The sequence below is a fragment of the Phaenicophaeus curvirostris genome, chromosome 2, assembly GCF_032191515.1.
Source record: "Phaenicophaeus curvirostris isolate KB17595 chromosome 2, BPBGC_Pcur_1.0, whole genome shotgun sequence".
In the NCBI taxonomy this organism is placed as follows: Eukaryota; Metazoa; Chordata; class Aves; order Cuculiformes; family Cuculidae; genus Phaenicophaeus; species Phaenicophaeus curvirostris.
In genome coordinates, this window is record NC_091393.1 from 65,262,541 (window position 1) to 65,288,247 (window position 25,707).

Sequence of the window (25,707 nt, forward strand, 5' to 3'; positions counted from 1 at the left end):
TTGCACTGGATTGCACTGGGTTGTATTGGGTTTCATTGGCTTGGATTGCACTGGGTTGGATTGGGTTGAGTTGGGCAGGGGGGCAGCCAGCACCGGAGCATCCTCGCCTGTCGCAGCTCAGCCTCACAGCCCCGGGCTCGCCCCCGCCCCAGGACTACAATTCCCGTCGTGCCGCGGGCGGGGAGGCCCCAAGAGGGCGTCGCGGCGTAGCTGCCTCGAACCCGCCTGCTCAGAAGCACGCCAGGCCCCGCGGCAGTACCCGAATTCCGCGGACAAGCAAGGCTCGGCATCACCCTCCGCGCCTCCGCAGCTCGTACCGAGCCTCTCGCGCCGCGGGCGACGGGTCGACGCCCTCGGCCCGTGCGGCGCGTTGCCATCAGGGAGCTGCGGGCAGCCCCGCCGCGGGGCGGGGTCCGGGGCCCTGGCGGCGCGGCCGGGCGGAAGTGGGTTGCCGGGGGCACGCGGCCTGGCTGAGCGGCGGCGCCGAGATGAGCGGCAAAGAAGGTGATGGCGGCGGCGGGCGGGCCTGCTTGTCTGCCTCCCCCCGGCCCGGCGGCTGGAGGCGGCGAGGCGCAGCGCCGCGGACCCCTGAGGCTCCGGGGCCGCCTTCCCTGTCGGAGCGGAGCCGCCTGCCGCCACCTGGGCGGGCGCGGGCCTGCGGGGCTCCTCTAGCCTGCAGGAGAGCGAGGAGTTGGAGCTGGGGGCCCTGAGCAGCCTGGGCCGGTGGGAGGTGCCCCTGCCCGCGGCAGGGATGATCCTTAAGGTCCCTTCTAACCCAAACCGTTCTGTGATTCCTGCGGGCGGGAGAGTTCAGGGGTGCGAGCCTCTGCGGTGCCACTAAACCTGCCCTTGCACTGGGAGAGATCCTGCCTCCAGAGGCCATACCACCTTCTCGCTTGGGCTTTACAGGCACAGATCTGTGTATTTTAGAGGTCTTCGTCCTTGGTGGTAACAGAAGAATTGCTCAGCCAAAAGCCGAGTCTGTGTTAGGCCCGTAAAGTGCCTGAGTTTCAGTAACACTCGCTTTTTAACCTGTTTGGCTTGGCCTAGGTGGTTTCGCAGACCTCCTTTCAGTCAGAATGCTGGTTTTGCAATGAGGAAGCTGGCTTATTTTTTATTTTTTTAAAATTACCCCTAAGTTACTGTTATTGCAGTCTGTGGTTTTCTGATATTCAAGTTGTTGGTTATTCAGTGGAGCCTCTTTTCTCTCTCTTTCTTCCCCTTCCCTTTCAGAAGGGCCTGTTTTTTCCTGTAGGTCATTATGATTTTCCCAACTTTCGTAATACTGCAGAGAGTTTCATTCTCTGCACTATTTCAGGGATTGTGTTTGTAATGATTTGAACTGCTGCAGGAAAAACAAAACCCTGAACTCATGTCCCAACAGAAATGAAGGAAAAAATGATTTTCAGTTTCCTCTTTTAGAAAGTAGCTACGCCCACTTCTGGTTTTGGTTTGGGATAATAAACAATTAAACGGAAACATTTTAAAATCCACTGGTCTTCTGTAACTTCTAAGTAGCTTCCTTTTGTTCTTCTTTTAAGGAAATTAAGAGAACTCCACATACTCAAAAAGGTATGCCTGTATGTAAGAGTTGGCCAGATTTTGGCTTCTGTTACAAAACGTACCGCTATCACAAAGAGGAGGTAGCAAGAGGGAGAAACGCTTAAAACATGGATGACGTAATGAGTCAGTCCTAGGTGAAAGAAGGACAAAAGGAAGAAATAGTACAAAGTATAAATTAGGAGTAAAACACCATCCAAAAGAGATGAGTTCTGAGTGAGGATTTAAACAGGGAGGCTAAGGAAGAGGTATAAAAGGCCATCTTAATCAGTATCAAAAGAGAAGAAACTGGTTAAAAGGCACAGTATAAGGACCTAGGAAGCTATGCTGCAGGGGATAAACCTGCATACCTGGGTAACGGTAGTCTACTGAAATGATGCTTTACTTCTTCTTCTTACTAAAAGTCCATAATGTAAATAATTACAGTAATAAAAACCTTTTAATGACTCCTGTCAAGCTGAATATTTAAAATAATTTAAAAAAAAAGACAAGGGGGAGAAAGGGCTAATCCCGTAGGCTCTTGTTCACACATGAATTTTCATGCAGTCATTCTCTTACAGAAAGGAAACATAAAAGGGTGTAAAGACCTTACCAAAAAATCTGACTAATGTGGGATCCTATCATGCTCATCCATTGAAATAGTTAGAATTTTTTTTTCTAATTTTCACTAGGAATGTGGTGCAAAAAATAGCATGCCAACTTGAAGGTCACATCAGTTTGCAATAGGGTTCATCCAGTTACCTTATTCTATCTTGTAAAACATGGCTACAGTCAGAAGTGCTGTCAAAGCATCAGTTCTCTAGTGAAATTACTTTATTTTTGAATATATTTTTGTGTGTCTATCTTCTATTAATAGGGTTCAGAAAACGAAAGCATGATAATTTTCCTCATGGCCAAAGAAGAGATGAAAAAGAGAATGTTAATCCATCTTCAGCTTTGATGAAATCTTTTAAATGTAAGTAAGCATGTGGAAAGTCAGATTATAAAAACAGATAGTGTAGGAATTGCTAGGAAGTTACTAGTATTTAGTGAAGGACTAAACCTGCTTTCTCTGGGGGAGAGACTTGAAACTAATTGGACTAGTGCTACATACATTTAGAGGTCGGTGTTTTTGTGCAATAAACTCCTGACAGAGGGATTTCGCATAGCTCCGTCTGACTCATGACTCACTCCCTTTTTCATCCTACCTCCTGTTCTTGCTCCTCATCCTGCTTGTGCTTAACCTGATGCTAAGCAAATTGCATCAGTGTTCAGCCAGACAAAAGATGGCCAGGTCCTTTGGTGGCAGAAAACTGTAAGATTGGCAGAGGTGTAATGCAAAATCTGAGCCATGGGGCCAAGAGGAGGAGATCACTGTCTTTGGAGAGACCAAGAAGGCTCTTAGCTGTTGACCTTAGCTTTTGTGCATAGATAAGTAAGATCATTTAGTGTAAATCTGGATGCATTGATTTGTGAGTTGGTAGTTGTTTACACAAGCATCTTCTAAAATAACAATTTAGCTAGCTCAATGTCCTGTATGTAGACACTTATTTCAGTTTGAGTGCCTTTCTAAAATTAGCTTATGTTTTATTTCTTTTAAATAAGTGAGTTTAAACTTGCCTCCAAGCAAATTGTTTTCACAGGATTTTACACAAAACCGGATTTAAACTGTAGTGACTTTAGTTTAACTTTCTCATGAGAGAAGCCCTTCCAAGGCAAAGTTAAACTTCAGAAGTGATAAACTTTGACAGAAGAAGGAAGGAGGTATGATACAGATCAATTCTTAGTGTAAAATTTTTCCCGTCCCCCTCATTTTTTATGCAACTAAGGAGGGTGAAGAAGTAAGAGCTGGATGGCCGTTACAGATGGTCCCTTCAACACTGTGTAATTTCCTTACTTTCTTTAAAACATTTCTTTTTTTTTTGTAAGTCAGCTTGGCAGATGATTAACTTTGACAATTGAACTTTTCTATTGAATGATATACGTGCACTTGAATTGAGGAGCGCAACTGTGCTCTCTGATTTTTAACCTTCAAGCATATCAATTTATCATAAGGTTGCCATTAATTCAGATTCAAAACAACACTTTTTTCCCTCCTTTCCCATTTTCCAGTCAGCAGCGTTTGCTTAATTTCAGAAAGGATGTAAGCAATACAGTTCATTCAGCTTTTCAAGGATCCAGTCTTTGTATTGCACTAGTTTGTATTGCACAAGTGCTGATAAGCTCCAAGAGGAGACATTGGTGGTTTTTGTCTTTGTGTCAAGCACAAGAAAAGTTCTGCTCCAGATGGCTGAGCAAGCTGTGTAAGGTGAAGTGTCATGTTCTTGCTGTGTATGCTGCCTGAATCTGAATTACTTAATGTGTAAAATAAATGGTCATACACACTTTTTCAGCTCTTTGGAAGAAATTTTATATTAAAATACTTGACTTATGGCCAATTCCAGTTGGGATGTGAAATTCAACCTTTCTTTTTACTAAATGGTGCATTTTTAACAATATAGTGCTTTAGTCAATTGCCTTTGTGTTGTTCTAGAGACTGGTGAATCTTACTTACCAATGATCGTAGGGCTTTGTTTTTTAATTTATCTTGCTGAATTTGGGTGAAATTTTGAGTCCATTTCCTGAACAGCAATATTGCAGAGTAGATTTTACTAGTTTAGACAAGTATTTCACATTAAAATTGTTTGGGCTGCCTTAAAGCATCATCAGGGTTGATGTGTATTTAAGCACCTGGGGTTAAGGCTGTAGGACGGGGGCCCTTAAGCAGTTAGAGTAGTGCAGGCTGTCTGCTCTTTCCCTGCATTGTGTACATGTGGTAACCATGTGTGTTACTGTTTGACTGCAGCTTTTCAGCTGGAGCTTGACACCAGGCACGATAAATATGAACGGCTTGTGAAGCTCAGTCGTGATATCACAATTGAAAGCAAAAGAACTATATTTCTGCTCCACAGGTTTATCAGGTGAGTCGCATTGATCATGACAGTGATTCTAGAAGCTTAGAAACTGCCTTGCAGTGTTCTCTGTATTTGTAGTTCATAGCTGCAATGTTCTGTTTAGAGGAATTTAATTAACTTCTCATAAACATCCTTTAGGGTGGATTTGAGCTAATGTGTGCATGCTCCAGTTAGAGAATTCAAAGCTGCTGGTTCAGGTTTCTCAGTTGACTTTATTGGCATATTAAACAGGGGCAGCATAGTAGAGTGTAACAGCAGATGAGAGCTCTCCAGCCATCAGCAAGCTGGGAGAAAAGGGCGTGAACCCTTCCTTCAGATTGGTTGCCTTTGCAGTTACTTGCCCATTTTGTTTTTTGCAGCCCCACCCTAGATCACCAGTGCAAAAAGAGGGGGACCTGGGTTCCCTTTACTTCAGTACTGCAACCCAAGAGGTTTTTATGTGGAGTTTTAAGCTTCTACAGGTTTTATGTGCTCACGAGCCTTCAAGCAATCATTGGAAGCTACATACAAAATAGAAGGATAACAGGAAAATTAAGCTTTGCATAGCCTGTTGTATAAAATATTTACCCTACGTGTCAGACGCTGGTCTTGCGTGTTACAGTTACAACAGCTCTCCCCTTCCCTTTTCTCAAATTTATTTTTTGTTACTTAACAATGCATTTCTGCCATTGTAGTAACTATTTAGTTACCATAGTAGTAGCAATTATAAATAGAGATTGTGAAGTTGCCCTCTTTTTAACTTGGTCATCTTCTGTGAAGAGGCATTGTAATAATTCTAGAAACCACAACAGCCTTGACTGTAAATAGCTACTCCCATCGCAGGGGCTAGAAAACTGGGAACTGGTAGAAGAAGGAACAGAAAACTCCTCTTCACTCTGAATTTTAGGTTCCTGTTGAGTAAGACATTCCTGGTTTTGTAAGAATGGAAGCTTTCCATGCTGTATTTTTATTTCACTCACCTTTCCTTTTAGCTATTATTGTAGCTTTACTTTCAGATATCTGTTTGTTTTTAAATGTTTTCTCAAGACCAGTCTATCAGTAGTTCCTTAAATGGACTGTAAACTATACACTGTATAGATTATTTGAGGGTGGCGAGGGAGAAATTTAAAAGAAATTAGATCAACTAAACTTTAAATGCTGGGTATATATTGTGGTTGTGAATCAGATACATCAGCTGTTCCCAAACACCATAGTCCGTAATTACTTCTTTATAAAAGTCACATGTATTATGTTTTGCAATACTGTAAAGTATTGTGAAGTAATGCTTTTTGTTTTAAGAGGTTGAAGGAATTCTGCAAATACTGCTAGTTTTTCAGAATACTTTTTTGATGCTTTAACACGTTTCTCGTTGTTCTTACTTAAGCAGTAATTAAAACTCTAGTCTGAAATAAATACCATGCTACCAGAACTATATTTGGCTGGTTGATTATGGTCATGGTAAGAATCTGTAGAATTTCAGAATCTGCAATAGGTATCCATGGAAGTTAAAGTGTTTCTAATTCCAATATCAACTTTGCTTTTTCCTGAAACTGTTGTACTGGCTAGTAAAATAAAATGTGTGATGTTTTTTAGCTGCTTGCTCATGTTTTGAAGGCTGCTCTTTCAGTTTCTGTTTTATGACTGCAGTGCTCCCAATGGGGAAGAAGTACTACATGACTCTCAAGTCAAGCTAGATGCTATCCGACGGAAGATTAGGCAGGTTGCACAGGAACTGATTGGAGAAGACATGTATCAGTTCCACAAGGCTATATCTCCAGGTAAATAATTTTAAAATGGGGAAAATATGCTATTAGGCACTAAGCTGCAGTTCCTCTTCATGCCACACATCTGAACGTGGCACATTTCTGTGGTTATGAATTAGGAGTCAGATTAATGTTTGCTGTTAGCAAAGTTAGCTCTGGAGAGGCTATTGCCCCACAGTCGTCTTACTGCAGTTAAATAAAGATTTAAACCAGAGATAACAACTGGAATAATTTGGACCCTGACCTAAACTGAAGCAGGGAATAGTTCTAATGAGGGTACTGTCTGGTCTTTTCTGACTGAGAGAGCTATGTGCAACACACTCAGTTAATCCACCTGAAGGGTTATAATTTCTGGGAGGAGGGTGGGGGCAACTGTCTTGTGAAGTTACCCCATTTTGAGTGGAAGTTAATGGAATGAAATCCTTAGATTAACATTTTCTTTCTTCTAAAGACTCGGAATATGTTTCTGTCTCTGTGTTACAAGCATAAAGTTAGTTTATGTCTGTTTCAGTTGCATGTTTTCCGTCTCATTACTGTAAATGGTAGTCTTTACTAATATGCTTGAGATACTGAGTCCTAGGGCTTTCACGACTCTTGCTGTCAGATCATATTTTTTTGCTGAATCTTTGCTGACAATCTGAATTTTACCTAAAATTGCTATGCCTTGTTTGTATTAATGTATGAGTGAAATATGTAACTGCTTTTTTGGAGTCTTGGTCATGGTATAAAAGGGTCTTGTGTTTATTAGTCTTGTTTAAAATGTATTGGAATGTGGTATGTCTGTCTTTGTTTGGCAAGATTTCTTCAGGTAAGGAGTACTGAAGATTTGCCCTGAATGATTTAATTGTTTAAGAATGTCCATAGAATTGATTTTATAAACTAGCCACAAGTACATCTATGTAATTTACAAGACAAACAGTGCACAGGTTAATTTATATGTAGGTCTTGCATAAACTTAGTTTGTTAAGAGCGAAATGGCTCCTAAATGAAAGCTGAGTTTGGCACTTCTGATCGAGGAGGAGTGTGCCATGCTAGTCTTCATTGGCTCTACTTCAGTTCCACAGTCTTCTTGCCTGTGGTGCATTGGGTCATTCAAATTAGATAAAAGTAGTTATTCTTAGAAGAGCCGCTTAGAATCTATGTATGTCTTGCTATTATAAATAACTTAGTAGTATAATGAAGCATTGAAAAGTAAGAGAGAATTCAAAGCTCTGACACTACAGATGACATCAAACTGTGAAGAGTGCTAGTCCATGTATAGTATGAGTATCTTGAAATGCTGAAATATGTTTGGATTTTCATATAAAGCTGAAAATCCTTGTGATCAGTTTTAGGAACAAAAACTTTTGAAAATTTCATTGAGACTTGTAAATCTCGTCGGAGTAACCCCTGATGTTCGTAGTCCTGTGAGTCATAATGCTATCTATACAACAGCAGCACTTGAGGCATGCTACCTCATGTATCTTTGTGAGACCTGGTGGTAGAAGCTGTCAGCCTTGCCACGTGAGCAAAATTATTACAGGGTAACCACTTACCCTGTGTCAGCTGCTTCACCTGAATTGTCTCTCTTCTTTTAGTATGGGGCTTTCTGTGGGTTAATTCAGAGTCGTACCTAGCTCTATTTTTACTGAGGGGCAGCTTGCGTGGAATTAGCTTGTGTTCATCTCAGACGTAACAGATATGCCTACGTAGCAGACACATGACAACTTCAATAATGTCTGTGTATACCCATGTCTTACAAAGCAAGTGAGCAAAAAGTGAGCAAACCTCATGCCAAGTTTCTACTTCCAGATTCTCTCCTCTGAGTGAAAAAAAAATAGGTGGTTTTGTTTTTTAAAAAATGTGTATTTTTCCAACCTTGTAAGTTAGAATTTTTTTTTTAATTTGGAAGATGTGTAAACTTAAGTGAGACATAGCAATGTGAAAATAAAGAAATTAATGAAAAATTTCTCTTCAGGTTTGCTTTGTGTATTCAATAATACTCATACATAATCAGCTACACTGATTCACCTGCATAATCGATTTCTGACTTGTATAAAGATACCTGTGATATCAAAATGGACGTGAATAAGCTCTTTAGAAAAAAAAAAATAGGCTATCAGGAACAATTTAGCATTTCTAAAACTTTTTCGCAGTGTTTTAAAGCTCAGACTCTTAAAATCCCTAAGATGTATTTTCCCATTGTAGAGCAGGCCAAATTGCCATAGACCTCTAGAAGAGTAAGTTAGAGACCTGCTGTATGTGTATGGTCACTCAGCCTCCACGGCTGAAAAGCTTTTAGAATAGAATAGACTATTTCAACTGGAAGGGACATACACCAATCATCTAATCCAACTGTCTGGCCACATCAAGACTGACCAAAAGTTCGAGTGTTTTATTAAGGGCATTGTCCAAATGCTTCTTAAATTCTGACAGGCACGGGGCTTTGACCATCTGTCTAGGGAGTCTGCTCCAGTGTTTGACCACCCTCTCACTGGTTATCAGGGAGAAGAGATCAGCACCTCCCTCTCCACTTCTCAGAAAGCTGTAGAAAGCAATGAGGTCACCCCTCAACCTCTTTTTCTCCAAAGTAGACAAACCCAAAGTCCTTAGCTGCCCTGCATAGGGTGTTCCTTCCAGCCCTTTCATCAGCTTTGTTGCCCTCTGAATATTTTCAAGGACCTTCATGTTCCTTCTTAAACTGGGGCCCAGGACTGCACACATTTATATATGTATCAGCATGTCCTTAACACTTGCATAGGACTTGGAGCAAGATTGTCATAGAATTAAAGTAAGACAACTTTAGAGAATGAATCTTAACTGAGCTCTCTTGGTAAAAAGAAAGAACAGTAAAGAGATATTAGTACACTAAACAGTAAGCGTGAGGAGAAGTAGGCTCTGTTATCCATCTTCCCAGCAGTCAGGTGTGCAGTCTCTCAAACAAATGCCCAAACTTTGCAGTTTTGTGGATAGAACTAAAAGATAAAAAGTACACAGCCACCTATTGCATTTCTGGATTTAGAACTAGGAATGGCTGTACGTTACCTTTTTCCTCTCTTTGGGTGACATAAGTGGCAGGTCTGTGGAATCTCTTCAGTTGTTTAATGCTGCTTAGCACTGAGATCTTGCCATTGTTTCTGTAGTTAGGTAGTTCTTGCCTCATTAAGAAGATTCTATATAAAATCCAACTGAAATAAGTTGCCTTCATTCTGTTTCTGTAAGTCATGCACAGTATCTACTTAAATTCAAGCTTTTTTATGTGATGCTTCTCTGAGTGGATTTTGTGCCAGCTGGTGTCCATGGTGCATGTGTTGTAAGGGTGTGTGTTACAGTATGCATGAGTGTAGCTGAGAAGACAAGGAATGCTTTTAGGTGTTGTTTAAATGAGCTCATCATGTGTATGACAACTATGAAATGCAAACTTTTTGCCAGAACTGTATTCTTACCTTGTTCTTTAAATCCTCTGCTCTTCAGTTAGTCATTGGGATGGCAAAAAAAGGAACATGCAGGCTTCAAGACTTGTAGATCTTGATTGTGCTGAAGCAAGGATCAAAGAGGTGTCTGAGATGTGAAGCTGCTTGATGTCAGAATTATGAAGCTGAGATTGAAAACCTAGAGACATGAAAAATGAGGGAGGCCATGAGATAAAGAGCGACTGTGAGAGGGAATGCTTTACTCCCCACACTGTTTATGAAGAACTGTAATAGGGATGGAAATGCTAATAAGAATTAATTAATTAATTGGTTTTAGTTGCTTTTATTTTTAAATCTAATTAAAAATTATTGCTTTGCTTATTCTGCAGTGAAAAAAGCACGCATAACTTTTTGAATATAAGCGTAGCTAGGAAAAGTGCCAGATCTTTTGTCTTTATGTATTTCCTAGATGTGTAAGTCTTGACCTTCCTTTCACCTAGTTTTCAATTCTGATTTTGATTTTTAAAGAAATTCTGGAGAACCAGTGAGGGAGCTTTTTATGAACAAAAACATTGCCATGAACCAGCTTTTTTTCTTCAAAAAAGAATAAAGAAATGCCTATGCCCCGTATCTCAAAAGCATCATATCCAATTAACCTCAAGCTTCCTAAAAATATTCTCTTTTGTCTTGAAACCAAACATGAAACATCCTCCTGTTCCCCACCCTGCCTCTCGCAGAAAGAGTAAAAGGGATCAAAACTGGCCTTGTAATGGAAACCATTATAGCAGCCTTAACAGGGGGATCATGACTGTCTGCATAATAAAGCTGCCTAATACACATTTTATTTAGTATAATAACTGTTAGCCTATAAATAGAACAGTGGTATGAGTATAATGCTTGGGAATATTGTTTGCCACTTGTAATTGTTAAATGCTTTTTTTGGGGTTACTCCAAGCAGTTGTTCTTTTGACTTGAAGATAAAACAATTCTGGCAGAGCACTAAAGGAGTTTCATGCTTTCCCTCATTAAGAATAGTGCTAATGGCATGCAGGACGTTTCCCCAAAGGACACTTGCATGAGCTCAAACACTCAGTATAGCACTAATTGAACAACAACAAAAACTGATGACTGTTTTCTACACGTTTCTTAACAGTACAGATTGTCCCAGGGGATGATTAAACAAGCAAACAAAGAGATACTGAAATAATGAAGTCTTTTTTTAATGTAGAGCTCTTCATTTGTTATGTTAGAACATTCTGCTTTGTTGATATTTTTAAAGCTTTACTATTTGTAATATAGAATTCCTGCTCCTTTGCCCCACTTTGCAGTGTATACCTTATATATCCTGTGAGGAAATGTGTACTGTCTCTTTAAAACTGTGGTGAGACACTGTGCAAGAAAAGGACTGGAAAAGATTGTGTGAATTTATGAAGGGGGGAAGAATTTTTTCAGGATTTTATATATGTGTGCTTGGGTGTTATAACTCTAAAATACTCGGGAAAATATCAATAGTATACAGGAAAGACCTGTGCGAGCCTTAAAGACAAGAAAGAGGATGCTCTGTCACATGTTAGGATTTATGGAATTATTCTAAGCATGTCTAAATCTACTCTGCATAAAGGGAAAACTTGTGTAATGCAGAGGGAAACTGAGAGTTGCTTGGTAAGTTGAAATTGTGTGGGATTGAATGGAATACCCTTTCAACACGATTTTGTTAAATGAAATCTCTAGCTGTTTGAAGACCTGCTCAATTTTTTTGTCCTTTAACAACAAGAGCATGTGAGAGAATTGTAAGGCCTTTGAGGTGTTTGACTGTTTTCTATAGGGCAGCTTGACTGAAAAACCTCTTGGAGGGATAGTTTTAACTATGTGTTGACGTTTTTACTATGTGGTCATTAGATTGTGCAAGGAGCAAGTATGGGTGAGATATCTTCACAGCTGATAGCCGTGTATAAGACAAAATATGGAATGAGGAGCTCATAATTCTTCTGGGGCTTCCTCAGTAGCGTGACATAGAGTGATGATAGTAGATGCAAGTAGAGCATTGTTGGCTGACCTTTCTGTTTGCTGTGAGCCTGTGCTAGCAGCAGTGGTGAGTGGAGTGGCGTGCACAGAGAAGCTCATTAGCTCTTTATCATGTCTGCACTTGCTCTCAATAGGATTAGATGATGAGGCTGTAAAATGTCAGCACCTTGTCAAAACTATTGCTCTGTGACTGCTTCTGCTGATGATGATGCAGGAGATTCTGTGTAAAAGTTCAGCATTGACGCAGTCTATCACATAGTTTATCTTGTGCAGGCACTATTTGTTTTCTGAGAGAATGATATAATGGAGCTTATTTCTGTCTCCTGCTTTGTGCCATCTAGAGTCACTAGGTGTGCAATCAGACTGCAACAACCTGCATTGTTTGACTTAACAAAGTCAGTTTAGTCTGCGTGGATAAAACGGAAAAACTTCAGTTGTGGTAAAATACCATTTTTTAACTGCACTATGTAGGACCGACCTCCAGACATGATACTGAAAGGAATGTTGTGGAGACGAGTGAGGTCAGTCTAAACAGGCCAGATTTAGATAACTGACTCTTTAAGTAATACTGCTTTTTTTTCTTTTGTGTGGTGTGAAGGATTTGGATTAGAACACAAACTAATGGAACTATCCATGTAGTGATTTCTGTGTTATGTGTTTTTTTGTTCTTAAATTTTCACTGATAATGTGGAAACAAAATCTCATGCTTGAGCTGTGCTACCTTTGTATTTGTAAATAAATACATAATACATAATAAATAAATAAATACAGTGTATTTCTGAAATAATACCAAGGTAAAGAACTGTTCTGCGTGTCAGGAACAGTAGAGGTAGAACATTTTTTTCTTCTTAAGAAAGTTTAAAAAACACAATAAAAATAGGTAGCATATTTAATCATAAGTTGGCAATACAAAGGAAAAGCTTTTTACTGTGTCAGGAAGGTATCATGACTTGTAAATGTCTCACCCAGGAAGAGGCTTGAATACACCTAAAACTTGAAAGGAAAGCTATCCATGAAGGAAGCAGTCAGGTTTCTGCAAGATGGTGGGAAAATATAATAACACAGGAACAGGATGTAACTGAAGAATTAAAGTTCATCACTTTGCTGTTGTGGGTGAGAGGTATAATGCCAGAAATGGAAACAAAGTTTCCTGATTATACTGGGAAATTAACAGAATTTTCAGTGAATACGCTGTTATTTATCAGATATAATTTCTGTTAAACTGACTTTATTCATCCCGCAAGTCGCTTCTTTGAAACTTGATACCTTCAGCCTGTTGTATTTTACCACCCTTTCATTATTTCTGATTCATGTCTTTTTTCTAGATTTTTTTCAGGGGAAGTGAAAAATCAGCAACTGCAAAACATTTCACTTTTTACTTTCTGCTGCAGGGTTTGTATGTCCATACACAAAACCTTAAAACAAATCTGGGAAAATGAATGTTAATTCAGACATGAGCAAACAGTGTGTGCGGTATGTGAGCATTGCTTGTCAGCTGATCCCTGAATGAGCCATTGAGTTCAGCATAAGCCATAAATTCAGCAGGAGCTGTTGAGGGCAGCATCAGTCCATAAAAGCAGCTCTATACAGTGTATATGTGGTCTTTTAAAGATGTGTCCTGTGGAAAGAGACAACAGAGAATGTCCTTTCGAGTTCTAGCTTAAGACCTAACTGTCCTAAAGTCTTGCAGTAATATTATGACAAATACTATAGTTATTTACATGACATTCTGAAGCTAGTGATGTTGTTTGTCTTTTAATTCAGATCCATAGCTAGCAAATGGAGACCTTGTGCTCTGGTTCAGAATTTTTTTGACCTTGTAGTTGTTAAGGTTTGTCCTTCACAGACTGGAGCTCTCCAGCCTTTAGAGGAACCGCATGCAGGTGGACCATGAGAGAAGCCCAAGAAAAATCCATGAACGGTTTTTGTTTGTTTAAAATCACACAGAAGAATGTGTCAGAGAGGAACTCCATTCCAGGAAACTGCTAGTATAGCACATTGTGATTAAGTTTTTGTTCTGCAGTTGTGTAGTGAGTAATATGAGTTGGTGAGTGGTGATTTATCTTTTTTACCATCTCACTAGAACCATATTTATGGGGATAAATGGCCACCATTGGTACTTCTGATGAAGTGAGTTGGAGCTGTTGCATGGAAACAAGATCATGTTGAAGAGAACTTTCACTGGGGTTTGAACTAAAGAAAGCTGTGTTGTGTTAGGTGCTCTTCCTTCTTTGATAATTGTACATCCTGGCTGAGTCAGAGCTTCCTTTCTTTGGTATTCTGAACACTTGCCCTCAAGGCTGTTTGTAGTGTAAAATTGGCCATCTAACTGAATGTTTTAAACTCTATATCAATTATCAAGGCAATTGGAGGTGGTCAAAGAGATCAGGAAGACTAATTGTCACAGGAATAGTTTGGGTTTTGTATGCTTTTTTTAAGAACTCACATAGAACATTGGCTGCTTGTCAGAATTACTGGGTTTTTGGGGAGGCAAACAAAACAACAAGAACAAAACCTCTTCAGAACAAAAAAACTTGCTTGCAAAAGTAACCATGGTAGATATCTCAGGTCTTCAACTAGGAACAAAATGAAAGCTTGTATATTTCTCATCCACAATGAGTTATCTGCAAAAAAACTAGTATTTGTTGTATGTAGAGGAGTTTCTAATAACAATAACAAAAAGGCTAGATTAAACTGTTCTCTGCCATGAGAGATTAAAATATTCTTTGGCGTTTTCTGCAGTGTTTTTGTGCCTGTTTGGGGAAATAAATTTCACTCTCACAGGTACCTTTGCCTATTAAATAGGGAACCTGTATTTGTTTCTGTAGTTATTGGTAAAACAGACTAACGTGGGGATTACCTTTTCCCTGAAGTTGGTGTGTATTCAACTTTAAACAAAGTGCAAACAATACTAATGCTTCATTATCTGAAATACATCAACACACGCAGCTAAAAAGGAACGGAACTTGTTGGTGGTCATACGTGTGTCAAGTAGCAACTCACTGATCAACAAAGCATTCAGGGCTTAATACGAGAAAACTATGTCAATTTAATTATTGAGATAAAAGTAGACCAATTTAGACAAATCACTGCTAGATGTAATATATGTTACTTATATTTCATTAGTAATCAGATCAAATTTATTTAAAATAAGCTTTCCTGAAAAACATTCACATTTTGGATTGTACTGATTACTACAGTAATTTCAAAACTGGATTGATAATATGAAGCAGTTTGTTTATGTGGTGGTTCCCTTAAGAATTCAAAGACTGCTTGTAGCCCTACCTACCATAATGACTCAGCTTTTGAAGTATTGCTCAGTGACTAGAACCAGGTTTGCAGGCGGAGGGTATTCCCATATTTGTAAGCTTTTATGGACGTTAGTCCTAGTGCTTTTACTTCTGTTTGGTAGTTAGTTTTATAAAATCCCTCCCTGAATGGAATTACTTCTTTAAGCCATTTTCACAACAGGATGTCCACAGCATGCATGCCTGTCTCTGAGGATAGCTGGCTTTTTGCTCTTTTAGTGTGCTGTTATAAAATTAACCTTTGACTTCATGCTCACAGTCTACAAAGCAGTTGGACTGTTTCACAGCCTCAGTTTTAGTGTAATTACTTAAGTTTTTATGACTTGTGCATGGAAAGAGACCTAGGAATATCAGGAGCCATTGCCAAGTCTACAGAGAACTTAAATGGAAAAGACTGAGGTGTGAATTGTCAGTTTCATCTTAATAGGATGCTGACTCTGAAGCAAAATGATTTGTGTGTTAATACTTTTAAATTTATTGCTTGAACTTGTTTCTGTTTATATACTTGATTAATTATTTGCTTATTTCACCAGTTCTTCCTTTCATTGATGAATATGCTTGTAGAAGTGGGTTCAAGTCTACCATCCTCCCCATATGCTGCAGACCTATTAATAGGGGCTCTCCAGTTGAAGTTCGATTTTGCTGTGCTTAGGATTTCCACCAGAATATGACTTCTTTCTTTTCTGGGTTGTGAGATTTTTGGTGGTTGGGTTTTTTTTTTTTGTTATTTTTCTTTTATTTTTTTGAAGAGTGTAACTTGCCAACCTAAACATGATGATTAGGTAGAGCTGTGGCTGTGCTGTTTTGATTTTGTAATGAATTTGCAAGTGGGTAGTTTCACATGACTCACCCTGTAAATAATATGCCCCTCCCTTCATATAGTGTTCCTGAAAGAAACTTGCTGTGTATGTTTTCCTATCATCTTTCTAGTGGCTGCTCTTGGCCTGTGATTCCTGTTGCATGGTTTAGGGGAGGAGCTGGGTAAGAACACAGTCAGTCATCTACTTGTGTCCTAACTGTCGGCACAGGCTGCTCTGTGAACAAAAATACACAGAGAAAGAGGAAAGAAAGAGGATGAAGGGATAGAAGGAAAATGAGTTTGAGAAGAAGCTTGTCCAGGAAGATGGCAGATAACATCTGCCAATTGGTATTGCTAACTTTAAGAACTAAGAGGCATGAAATCCATTTTAACCCTTTTTTTATCTGCTGAATAGCTATTTAAAGGAGGAAATAAAGTTCACAAGAAGATTTTAGGAGAATACTTTCACCTCTTGTTTGATCTGTCATTTTGGGTTAAAACTTCCATACATGCATGCACATCTCAGGTGGAATTAGATTGTGTTGACTCTAACCTGACTCCTTCAATTAAGAAACTTATATTCTTTACTCATTTTTAAGAACTATCTTATCCTACCCCTTATGCATTCATTTGCCTCTTGGATTGAGTGCTTAAATGACTTGACTTTAAGAAGAAGCCTGATTTCTTACTAAGTTTCTTAGAGAAACTGCTTAATGGTTCTTTGTCAGAGTTTGCATATGTATATAAGGATAAATGTCTTGAATATCAGCCAATACAACTGGCAAAAAAAATGCACTAACTCTCAGGCATAAAATCTCCACCTTTATAGATAATATGTCCTTAGAAGATACCTCAGTGTAATTTTCTAGTTCTTATGTAGAAAACAAATGTTTAAAATATAGAAGGAAGCTGTTATACTGTAATTTGCCACTAGTACAAGCTGTTTATATAGAGCAAATGTAATAAAATATCAAAATACTAACATTTTGTTACCTTGCACCTGTAATTTTAAGAATTGCTAGTAGAAATAATACAGTACTTTTAATTGGTATTTCTGGTCTGTGTACTAAAAAAAAAAATTACGTAAAAGGCAGTCTTACAAACTGTTCCATTACTGGCAGCACAATCCATAAATAAGCCAATTTTGGAATACATCCAAAACAAGAGCATAAGGGGAAAGGTATTGTTGGATGGTGTAGTGAAGTGGGATAGGTTTTTTCACCTTAGGGATTATTTGCTGAAAATAGCGGATGTCCTACCATTAAGCTAAAACTTAACATGTTTAAACATCCTTTTACCTGCACATGGAAACACCTTATTTCAAGGTCTCGGGTCATTGAAGTGTCATGTTGTAGCCACTTCTGGAAGAAAGACTTTAAATAGGGAAAAAAAAAAACCAAAAAACCAAAACCCCCAAACTCGAATATGACTGTTTTTTTCAAAGTAGTTGTTACCAGGATTTGCGACCAGTCTGCTGGTCTAACAGTAACAACTTTAACTGAAGTTTTGTAAGGTTTATTTTTAAGTAATGGGAGATAGATTCCCTAATTGCGAAAAGGCAACAGTAAGTGGTAAGCCAGACTGTGCACACAACATTCACGTAGATATGACATTGAAGGAGTGAGGAGAAGAGTGGTACATGTCAACTAGTGTGAGATAGTGGGAGGAAGCAAAAATGTGTGTGTGCATACATTTAAGTGTGTCTATATAAAAATATACAGAAAAATAAATGAACGGAGGAGCCAAACACTTATCCTGGAAAAGGACAAAATGTATGTGGAGAAGTAGTAAAGTGGAGTGACCTGAACCCAAAAGTTATGATTGATTGAGAAAATTGTTTACCAGAAAGTTTGAGAGCTGGTTTGATCTCTCTGAGAACTTGGGAAAGTGTCAAGTTGATTCTTCATGTGTGATAGTCTTCTTCACAAATAGTAGAGAGAGACTCTCACAGATGTTGTCATGTTGAGTCCTGCTGTACCTAGTATTATACAGCTTATCCACAGAAAAAGCCGAAATTTCATGATGAATTACTGGCTATGTTACATCAGAGGGTAAGTCAGGAAAAGAATGGGTGATGAAATCTTACGTCTCTGCAGCTTCTAAAGTTATTTATATTAGAAGATCCTGAGTAGCTTTTATCTAGTATTCTTCTGTTGCTTGTGCCCAGAATGCTTTGCCTGAATTCAGTTGATTAAATTATTGTATTTAATTGGCCTTGCAGCTCCCTGTGTGTGTTCCGATTTGTGAACAGAAGTGTGGAGTGTGGCTTTGGCTGCTTAATGTTTATTCTGCTTTTCCCACTGCTGCTATGCAAAAGCATAAAGGGTGCAAGCTGAATTGCCTTTCTGAATTGCCTCCACTCACCTTACAAATACATATTTAGAAGGAAAAAAATGCAGGTCTATCATCACGCTTTTGTGATTGTAATGTAGAAAGACTTCTACAATTGAATTTTCTCTTGGGGTTGCCTCTAGTTTTGTCAAGGGTATTTCTACCCTTATCTGTTATTCAAATCTGTATTCTCTTCTTTGTGATTGAGACATTTTCTTTGATCCAGATGAAGTCTAAATTTGCTGCTTCCTGCATATCTCCATAGACTGAGGGTCTAGCCCTCTAGATATCAGTTGAGGATTTTAAGGTTATTCTAATGGAACCAGGATTCTACTTCTTGTACCCTTGAGTACCTCTACATTTTCTCCTTTTACTCACTGGCAAAACCATTGTCTAATCCTGGCCGTTTTGCAGCATTATACAGCAGTGTCACCTCTTTGCTTCTCTTGAAGTGAAACCATCCCTTTAAAATGTCTCAGAACGGCTTTGTTAGAGCGATCTCTGTCATGTTACAGTCTGTTCCTTTAGCGTCCTCTTTTGGTGTTTCCTCTGTCTGTAGGTCAGATATACACAGGCACTGATATTGTGTTCAAAATTTTTTTTTTATCTTAATTCTACAATGGCTATTTGTTCCAGGTTTGTTGCTGCTTTTTTTCTACCAACAGTGCCCAACCTCAGCTTTCTGCTTATGAACTTTTCCAACATGCTTTCCTCAAATCTGCTCTTTGCACATAGGGAAGAACTGATTGAACCTCTGAAATCACTGTCTGAACATTCAAGCTCCTTTTTAGATCTCACCTTTGTAATAATGCATACAGAAAATCACCATCTGCTAAGTAGGTAGTGAGAGGTAATTGTGGCAGGTGGCTGCAGATGGCATACAAATCTGGTAGAAACTACATTTGTTATCCCGTCTTTTATTTCCTTGCCAGCACACAAACTCCTTTTGTCTCCCTGTATGCCTTGTTTTTAGAAAGAGCTGTTGTTCAGTATATTCCTCTTGTTGGACATCACAGCCCTGTCTGCCTGATTTTTTTTTCCTTTGGTATGGAGTGTTTTGTAACAACTGATGCTTTGTCCTGAACATGAATGTCACCTAACCTGCATGTTGGAGCCTGTTTGCTGATGACCACAAAACAGAGAAATAAGAAATTCAGTTTTAAATAAGTATTTATTGTTGCTAGTAAGATAACTTCTTTTTCTTTGTATGGTTTTTTTTTTGTTTTTTTAATATGAGCTGCTTTCCTTGCTTTTGATTTATCTGCAATCTTTTCATCTACATTATATCTTTGTGAACTTGTAAAATACTGATCTGCACTCTCTGTCATCCAAATGCCATATTTTAAAAGCTCTATTATCACAGAGTCACGGAAAGGTTTGGGTTGGAAGGGACACTTTAAAAAGATTGTCTAGTTGAACTTCCCTGCAGCAAGCAAGGACATCTTCATAGAATCATAGATCTGCTAGGTTGGAAAAGACCTTTGAGATCATCAAAGTCCAACTGTACCTGTCAACAACTGAATCATATCTCGAAACACTTCATCTGCCTGTCTTATGAGGTTGCTCAGTGCCCCATCCAGCCTGTTCTTGAATGTTCCCAGGGATGGTGCACCTGACGCCTCTCTGGGCTGCGTGTTTCTAGGGTTTCACCATCCTCATTGTAAAAAAATTTCTTCCTTATATCTAGTCTGAATCTACCCTCTTTTAATTTAAAACCATTACCCCTTGTCCTATTGAAACAAGCCCTGCTAAAAACTTGTCCACATCTTTCTTATTAACCCCCTCCAGTTACTGAAAGGCTGCAGTAAGATCTCCCATGAGCCTTCTCTTTTCCAGACTGAACAACCCCAACTCTCTCAGCCTGTCCTCATAGGAGAGGTGTTCCAGACCTCTGAATATCTTCATGGCCCTCCTCTGGACCTGCTCTGACAGGTCCATATCCTTCCTGTGCTGGAGGCTCCAGAGCTGGACACAATACTCCAGGAGAGGCAGTAGTAGAGAGGCAGAATCACCTCCCTTGACTGGCTGGCCATCCTCCTTCTGATGCAGCCCATGATATTGTTTGCTTTCTGGGCTGCAAGCATGCATTGCTGGCTCATGTCAAGCTTTTCATTCACCAGTACCTTCTAGTCCTTCTCTTCAGGGCTGCTCTTGATCCCTTCGGCCTGTTATGACACATGGGATTGCCCTCACACATGTACAGGACCTTACACTTGGCCTTATTGAACATCATGAGGTTGACTTGAGTCCACTTCTCGAGTTTATCCAGGTCTCTGGATGGCTTCACACCACTCACCTGGTGTCGTCTGCAATTTGCTGATGGTGGGCTTAATCCTGCTATGTCATTGATGAAGATATTAAACAGTACAGACCCCTGAGGGATGTTATGGAGAGCTGTTGTTTAGTATGTTTCTGAGTGTACTATGATACTTTATACTGGTATTACACAGAGATTGAATCAAAAATGTAGTTGGGGTGAAAACTTGAAAATGTTTAGTTGCTGTGTTCTTGATCTGTTTTTTGTACTTCACAATCATGCTATGTTAAATTATGTTTCAGTGCAATTTCTGGATTATCTTAGTTTTCACGTTTTGCTAGTAACCTTAAAACAGTCTCACTGAAAAGATTTCTAAAAATATAAATGTGAGCATGGATCATTGCTGGTAAGTTTGAATCATTAGCTTAATTCTTTTGTTTTTGCAGGACTTCAAGAGTATGTCGAGGCAGTCTCATTTCAGTATTTTATCAAAACAAGATCTTTGATTAGTATTGAAGACATCAACAAACAACTAATATTTAAACCAGAAGATAGAGAAGATACAAGCATGGTAAAAGATTTTCTTTTCTCATGTGATAAAAATCTTTCTAGGATGGAAATGCAATGACTAGGCTTAGTCACATGTTTGGCATCTGATTAAATAAGGCCAGTTAGTGGAATGATATTAGATACACATGTAGGCTTTGACTCACTTGTTAAAAACATGCTTTCTATTCTGACAAGTAGTAAACTACATCTGTGGGATACAGGTTTATAAATTTCACATCCTTTTTATTGAACTAATTTGAGCTAATTGAACTTCTGGTAGGGGGAAGGATCCTTCCAGGACAGTCAAATACTACCGAACAAATGTAGAGGAGGGATTTTTTAATGGCTGGGGCTGCCTTAAAGTCTTGCTGGTGTAAAGTGACGTAGCAAAAGTTGGGGGAGACAAACTAATCCAAAGCAGGATGTACTCCATAAATGAAATTTTAACTGATCTAGTCACAGAATGCACTGTATTCAGCTTCTGTTAAAATGCACTGCATGTATCTTAGCTTGGTCATTTGTAACTTTACTGGAGTCGGTCTTGATGCCTTCTCTGAAGGCATCAAGCTTGTGTCCCATCATGCGTTAATCCTGATACCATACCTACTGTTTCTTGACTCGCTTGTACTCCTGCCATCCCCTAAAGAGAACTCCCTGCCATAGGGACAATATACTGCCACTGTTTGCAGTGAACTGTGTGCAACTGGATTGTGTACATGGGACAAAAGGCAGTTTTGTGGTAAATTACAGAAATGCACATGCAGTACACATGCAGTGTATAGCAATGCACAGCACTACTGCTTTAGATGAATTCCTGAGTCTGCTTCTCTAAAAGAGATTCTGCTGTAAAACACTTTTTATTCTTTCTTCATTTTCTTGGTAAGATATTTTCAAAGAAGCCAAGGTTTTAGCTGAGGTTTATTTGTTCTTACCAGAGGCAGACCCGTTGTTGCACACTTGTTTTAACAAATTGTGAAATTGATAACCCCTGCATATATGCCTGTGACCAGATTTGCAAATTTGGGTGGATAGCATGTTATAGGAACAAGGGAGCATAAGTAAACCTGCATTGTCTCCCAAGGTAGCAGTATTTTGGCAATAAAGTATTGGAAACTTGGGTATAGGTGCGAACCTCTAACTTTGTGATGAGTTTTCTTCATGAAGTATTTTTTTAGCTACTTTAATGAGTTCTGATAACTGTACCTGTCAGCATCTTGTAGAAAATATATTTTTGAAACTCAAGATACTATTACCAAATGATATGGTTTGTTTTCATAATGCAGAGACTTTTTGATTCTTGATTGCTTTGGTAGCGTTGGTCAGACTGTTTAGGGAAAATTTAAATTAATTAGGCTGAGATCTGTCAGCCAAACCAAAAACAAAAAAGCAATTGCAAATAAGTGTTGGTACAAAGATGTGATAATTTTGTTTGCAGATAGAGATCGTAGAAGCAGGGTATGTTTATCGTGCTTGCTGGAATAGAAATCACATCTCAAGTGGAAATGCTGCTTTCATACCTTCTGGTATGCTGTTCTTCTGAAATCAGACTGTGAAGAATAACCATACAGTCTAATTTTTCTGAAATGTTTTTAATTGCCAGTTACGTTAGATAATTTAGCATGCATTTGAATCATTACAGACTGCTTTGTCATAGTTTTCTGTACTGGACTTTGTTCTGTTCTGTCCTCAGATCTTCAATTACCGTGATCTAATACCACACACTTTGAGCCTGAAGGTAACACCTGTAGATTACCTGCTGGGAGTGGCTGATCTAACTGGAGAGCTGATGCGGCTGTGCATCAGCAGTGTTGGGAATGGTGACATAGACACGCCTTTTGAACTGAGCCAGTTCTTGCGTCAGATTTTTGATGGTTTTACTTTCATTGGCAACACTGGACCTTATGAAGTATCGAAGAAGCTGTATACCTTGAAACAGAGTCTGGCAAAAGTAGAGAATGCCTGCTACACATTAAAAGTACGGGGATCTGAAATCCCAAAACATGTGCTGGTTGATGTGTTCTCCACCAAAACAGAATTGATTGACCATGAGGAGTGTCTGTCTTAAAATAAGGAGATTGTCACAACTCAGAAGGGAAGAGGACTTAGAGAAAGCTTTTTAGTTATGATTTGTCTCAAAGTTTTTTAGGTAGAGACACTTTTAGTTTTATCTATGAAAAGATTGTTTGCAGTAGTAATTTGTAACCTGAAGTACTTTTTATGATGTACAAGAGAACAAATATTTGACTTTGTCCTCTCTGAATGGAATTTCCTGTATTGCTCCGTTGTATCTTCTTTTGGAATGACTAAAATTTCCATTCTGCTCTACATCAGTGATTGTGAGTTGTGTGAGTCACCTCAGACTGTTGTGGTTGTTATCAGTTTCCAGCAAGCACAGCAGTGGAAAAAAATAACTAGGTATTATTATTTAGTGTTATCCGCTGGTTTCTCCTGATCTCTGTTTTCTGAGTATTTGAGTCCTATACTCATATCATACCTAGAGCAATGCACCTCTGTACGTGTAAGTTCATCCCTTGACTTGAAACTGAGGTGGTCTGAAAGGTGCCATGCAACATATGTTTTCTCTGATGAATGCTTTTGAGGGTGAAACTGAAGTGAAGTCTACTTTTCACCAGCTGATAATGAAGCTAATTACACCACGTAAATACTAGTGTGCACTCATTATTTTGGGGCTCTGTTTAAAGTGAGGGCTATTCAAATTAGCAGTGATACTCCACAGTTTTGACATGAGCTAGAAAATCCCTGAAAAAGACCCTGTAGAATGTATTGGCTTACATTTTTTTGTAATACAGTTAATGCAGAATCTGACATCTTTCTGTTTGTAGAAAAAAGCAGACCTACAAGTATGCTTAACACAAATAATTTGGTGTTAGGAAAGCAGTTTTTGGCTAAAACAAATGCAGTGTGGTGTTGGAGGTCTCTTCTCCTTTGTTTTTGCTGCCCTGAGAATCTCTAGTGAGGTTGAATGGGTATAAGTGATAAAGGGCTAGCCAAGCTTTAAATATCTGTTAGCAGGAACTATAGCGTGTGCATGTTCCTATAGAAAGGAAATTGCAAACAGAAATAAGGCAGACATTCTGACTTCCACATTTATCTTTGAGGTGGGTATGTCACCGTTGGCAAAAAATCAGGGCTTTCTGCTAGTGTCTGAAGTTATGAAAGTCTGATAGTGTACATTATGCTAAAGGAAAACGGATAAAACAACATGATCTTTAGACTCCAGGAAATAGGCCTCCTAACTGCAATTGAAAATGCTGCATGATTTTTATTTCCACTTCCATATGCTGTGGTACTGCCAATATTTTTTTCCCGGAGCATGTCCTGAGTAGCCAGGATTATCTGATAGATGGATAGGAATGGGTAAATACATTTCTGTCACGTTTTTCCATTGTTTCCACATAAAGCAATATGTGGTGGGTTAGAAAAGGAGTGGTTTTTTTCCCATTGTTTAATACTGGTTTTTACAATAAATTCTGAAAAGCAATCACTGCCTGTACATTGGTCCTTTTGCCTGTCAGTCGCTGCAGTAGATAGCGGTGCAAGTTTCCCACTCTGCAGGACTCCATTTGGAAATTTCCTATTTCTATTCCTATGTTCATACTTTGAGGGGCACTTTCTAATCCAAAATATCTCTTATTTTTCTCTGTAACTTTGTTCTGTGGAGTCTAAAAACTAGCTAGGTTAGAAACTTCATGTGATTCTCTTGAATTAAAAAATTGCAAAGGATTCAGATGACAAAATGCGTGTTGTCATTGGAATAAGTCTGTAACAGTGCCCCTATTTTTACATCTCTCCCTGTTTTTTCTGATGTGAGGAGGGGAAGAAAAGGAGAAGAATACTTATTAGTAAAGAATGTTCAGCCCCCCAAATGCATAATGGATGCATCTAGTATGTCAGTTGTTGCAGGTAAGGGTATGGTTCTGTCTTTAGGCACAGCTAAATTTACTGCTACTAGTTGCACGTGGGGTGTATGTGTGTGATGTAAAAGGAGATTGTTATGGGAGGTATTGTATGATATCAAACAGAGGTCTGTCTCTTGTTTGTCCCAGCAGCTATGAGATGGAATTTAACAATTTTCATGGCACGGTTTGAAAACAGATGAACTGAACTCCAGCACGTGGCAGTGATTGTCAAGAGTGGATGTTCTGCCGTGAGCCTTGGAATAAGCATGCAGTAGCCACCCTTTTAGTCAAACAGCTACTGCTTTTGTATGGTCATTCTTGATTGTAAAATTACAAATGTTTAAGAAGCTTATTTTTTTTAGCAGTCTTTAGAGGTTTTTTAAAAAAATACATATTAGTTCTAATGAGATTTAAATTTTTTGTAAGGCTAGAGAAGATTTTTTAACAACAGATGTGATTTCTAAACTTGAGGCTGTGTGTCTGTAATCAAAAGCTGTGAAAAACTTCTAATAGGGAGCAAAGTGTATGTGTGCTGCATTAAAACAGCAGCACAGATGGGAAATAGCTAATGGCCTGCAAACCTCCTGCTCAAGGAAATATTTTCCCCAAAAAACAATTACACTGTAGCTGTTTGAAAAGTGACAGACATTTATCAGCAAAACAAGCTGCTAAACAAGCAATGGCAATTTTCCCATTTCTTATCCCGTTACTCCGTGGAGCTATTGATATGCTTGGTCTGTGGCCAGAACGGGACTACATCATAGCAGATGTTTCACAAGGGCAGCTCTGCGTGCTAAAAATCATCTGCCCTTCTAGAATCTCCTTTCTCAGAAATGATTTTTTTGTGTTTGCTTTTGTCCTGACTATCAATTTGCAGCAAGGAAAGTAAAC

General features: G+C 39.0%; 1 protein-coding gene across 1 annotated transcript; it reads left to right on the forward strand.

Moving 5' to 3' along the window:
* Positions 1–451: 451 nt before the first annotated feature.
* Positions 452–23,330, forward strand: TSNAX (translin associated factor X). Its single transcript, XM_069852316.1, has 6 exons — positions 452–504; positions 2,417–2,515; positions 4,385–4,499; positions 6,120–6,250; positions 20,794–20,918; positions 22,587–23,330. Exons 1-6 carry the CDS (start codon positions 489–491, stop codon positions 22,959–22,961), a joined length of 861 nt encoding a protein of 286 aa, XP_069708417.1. The 5' UTR covers positions 452–488; the 3' UTR covers positions 22,962–23,330.
* The last annotated feature ends 2,377 nt before the right edge of the window (positions 23,331–25,707 follow it).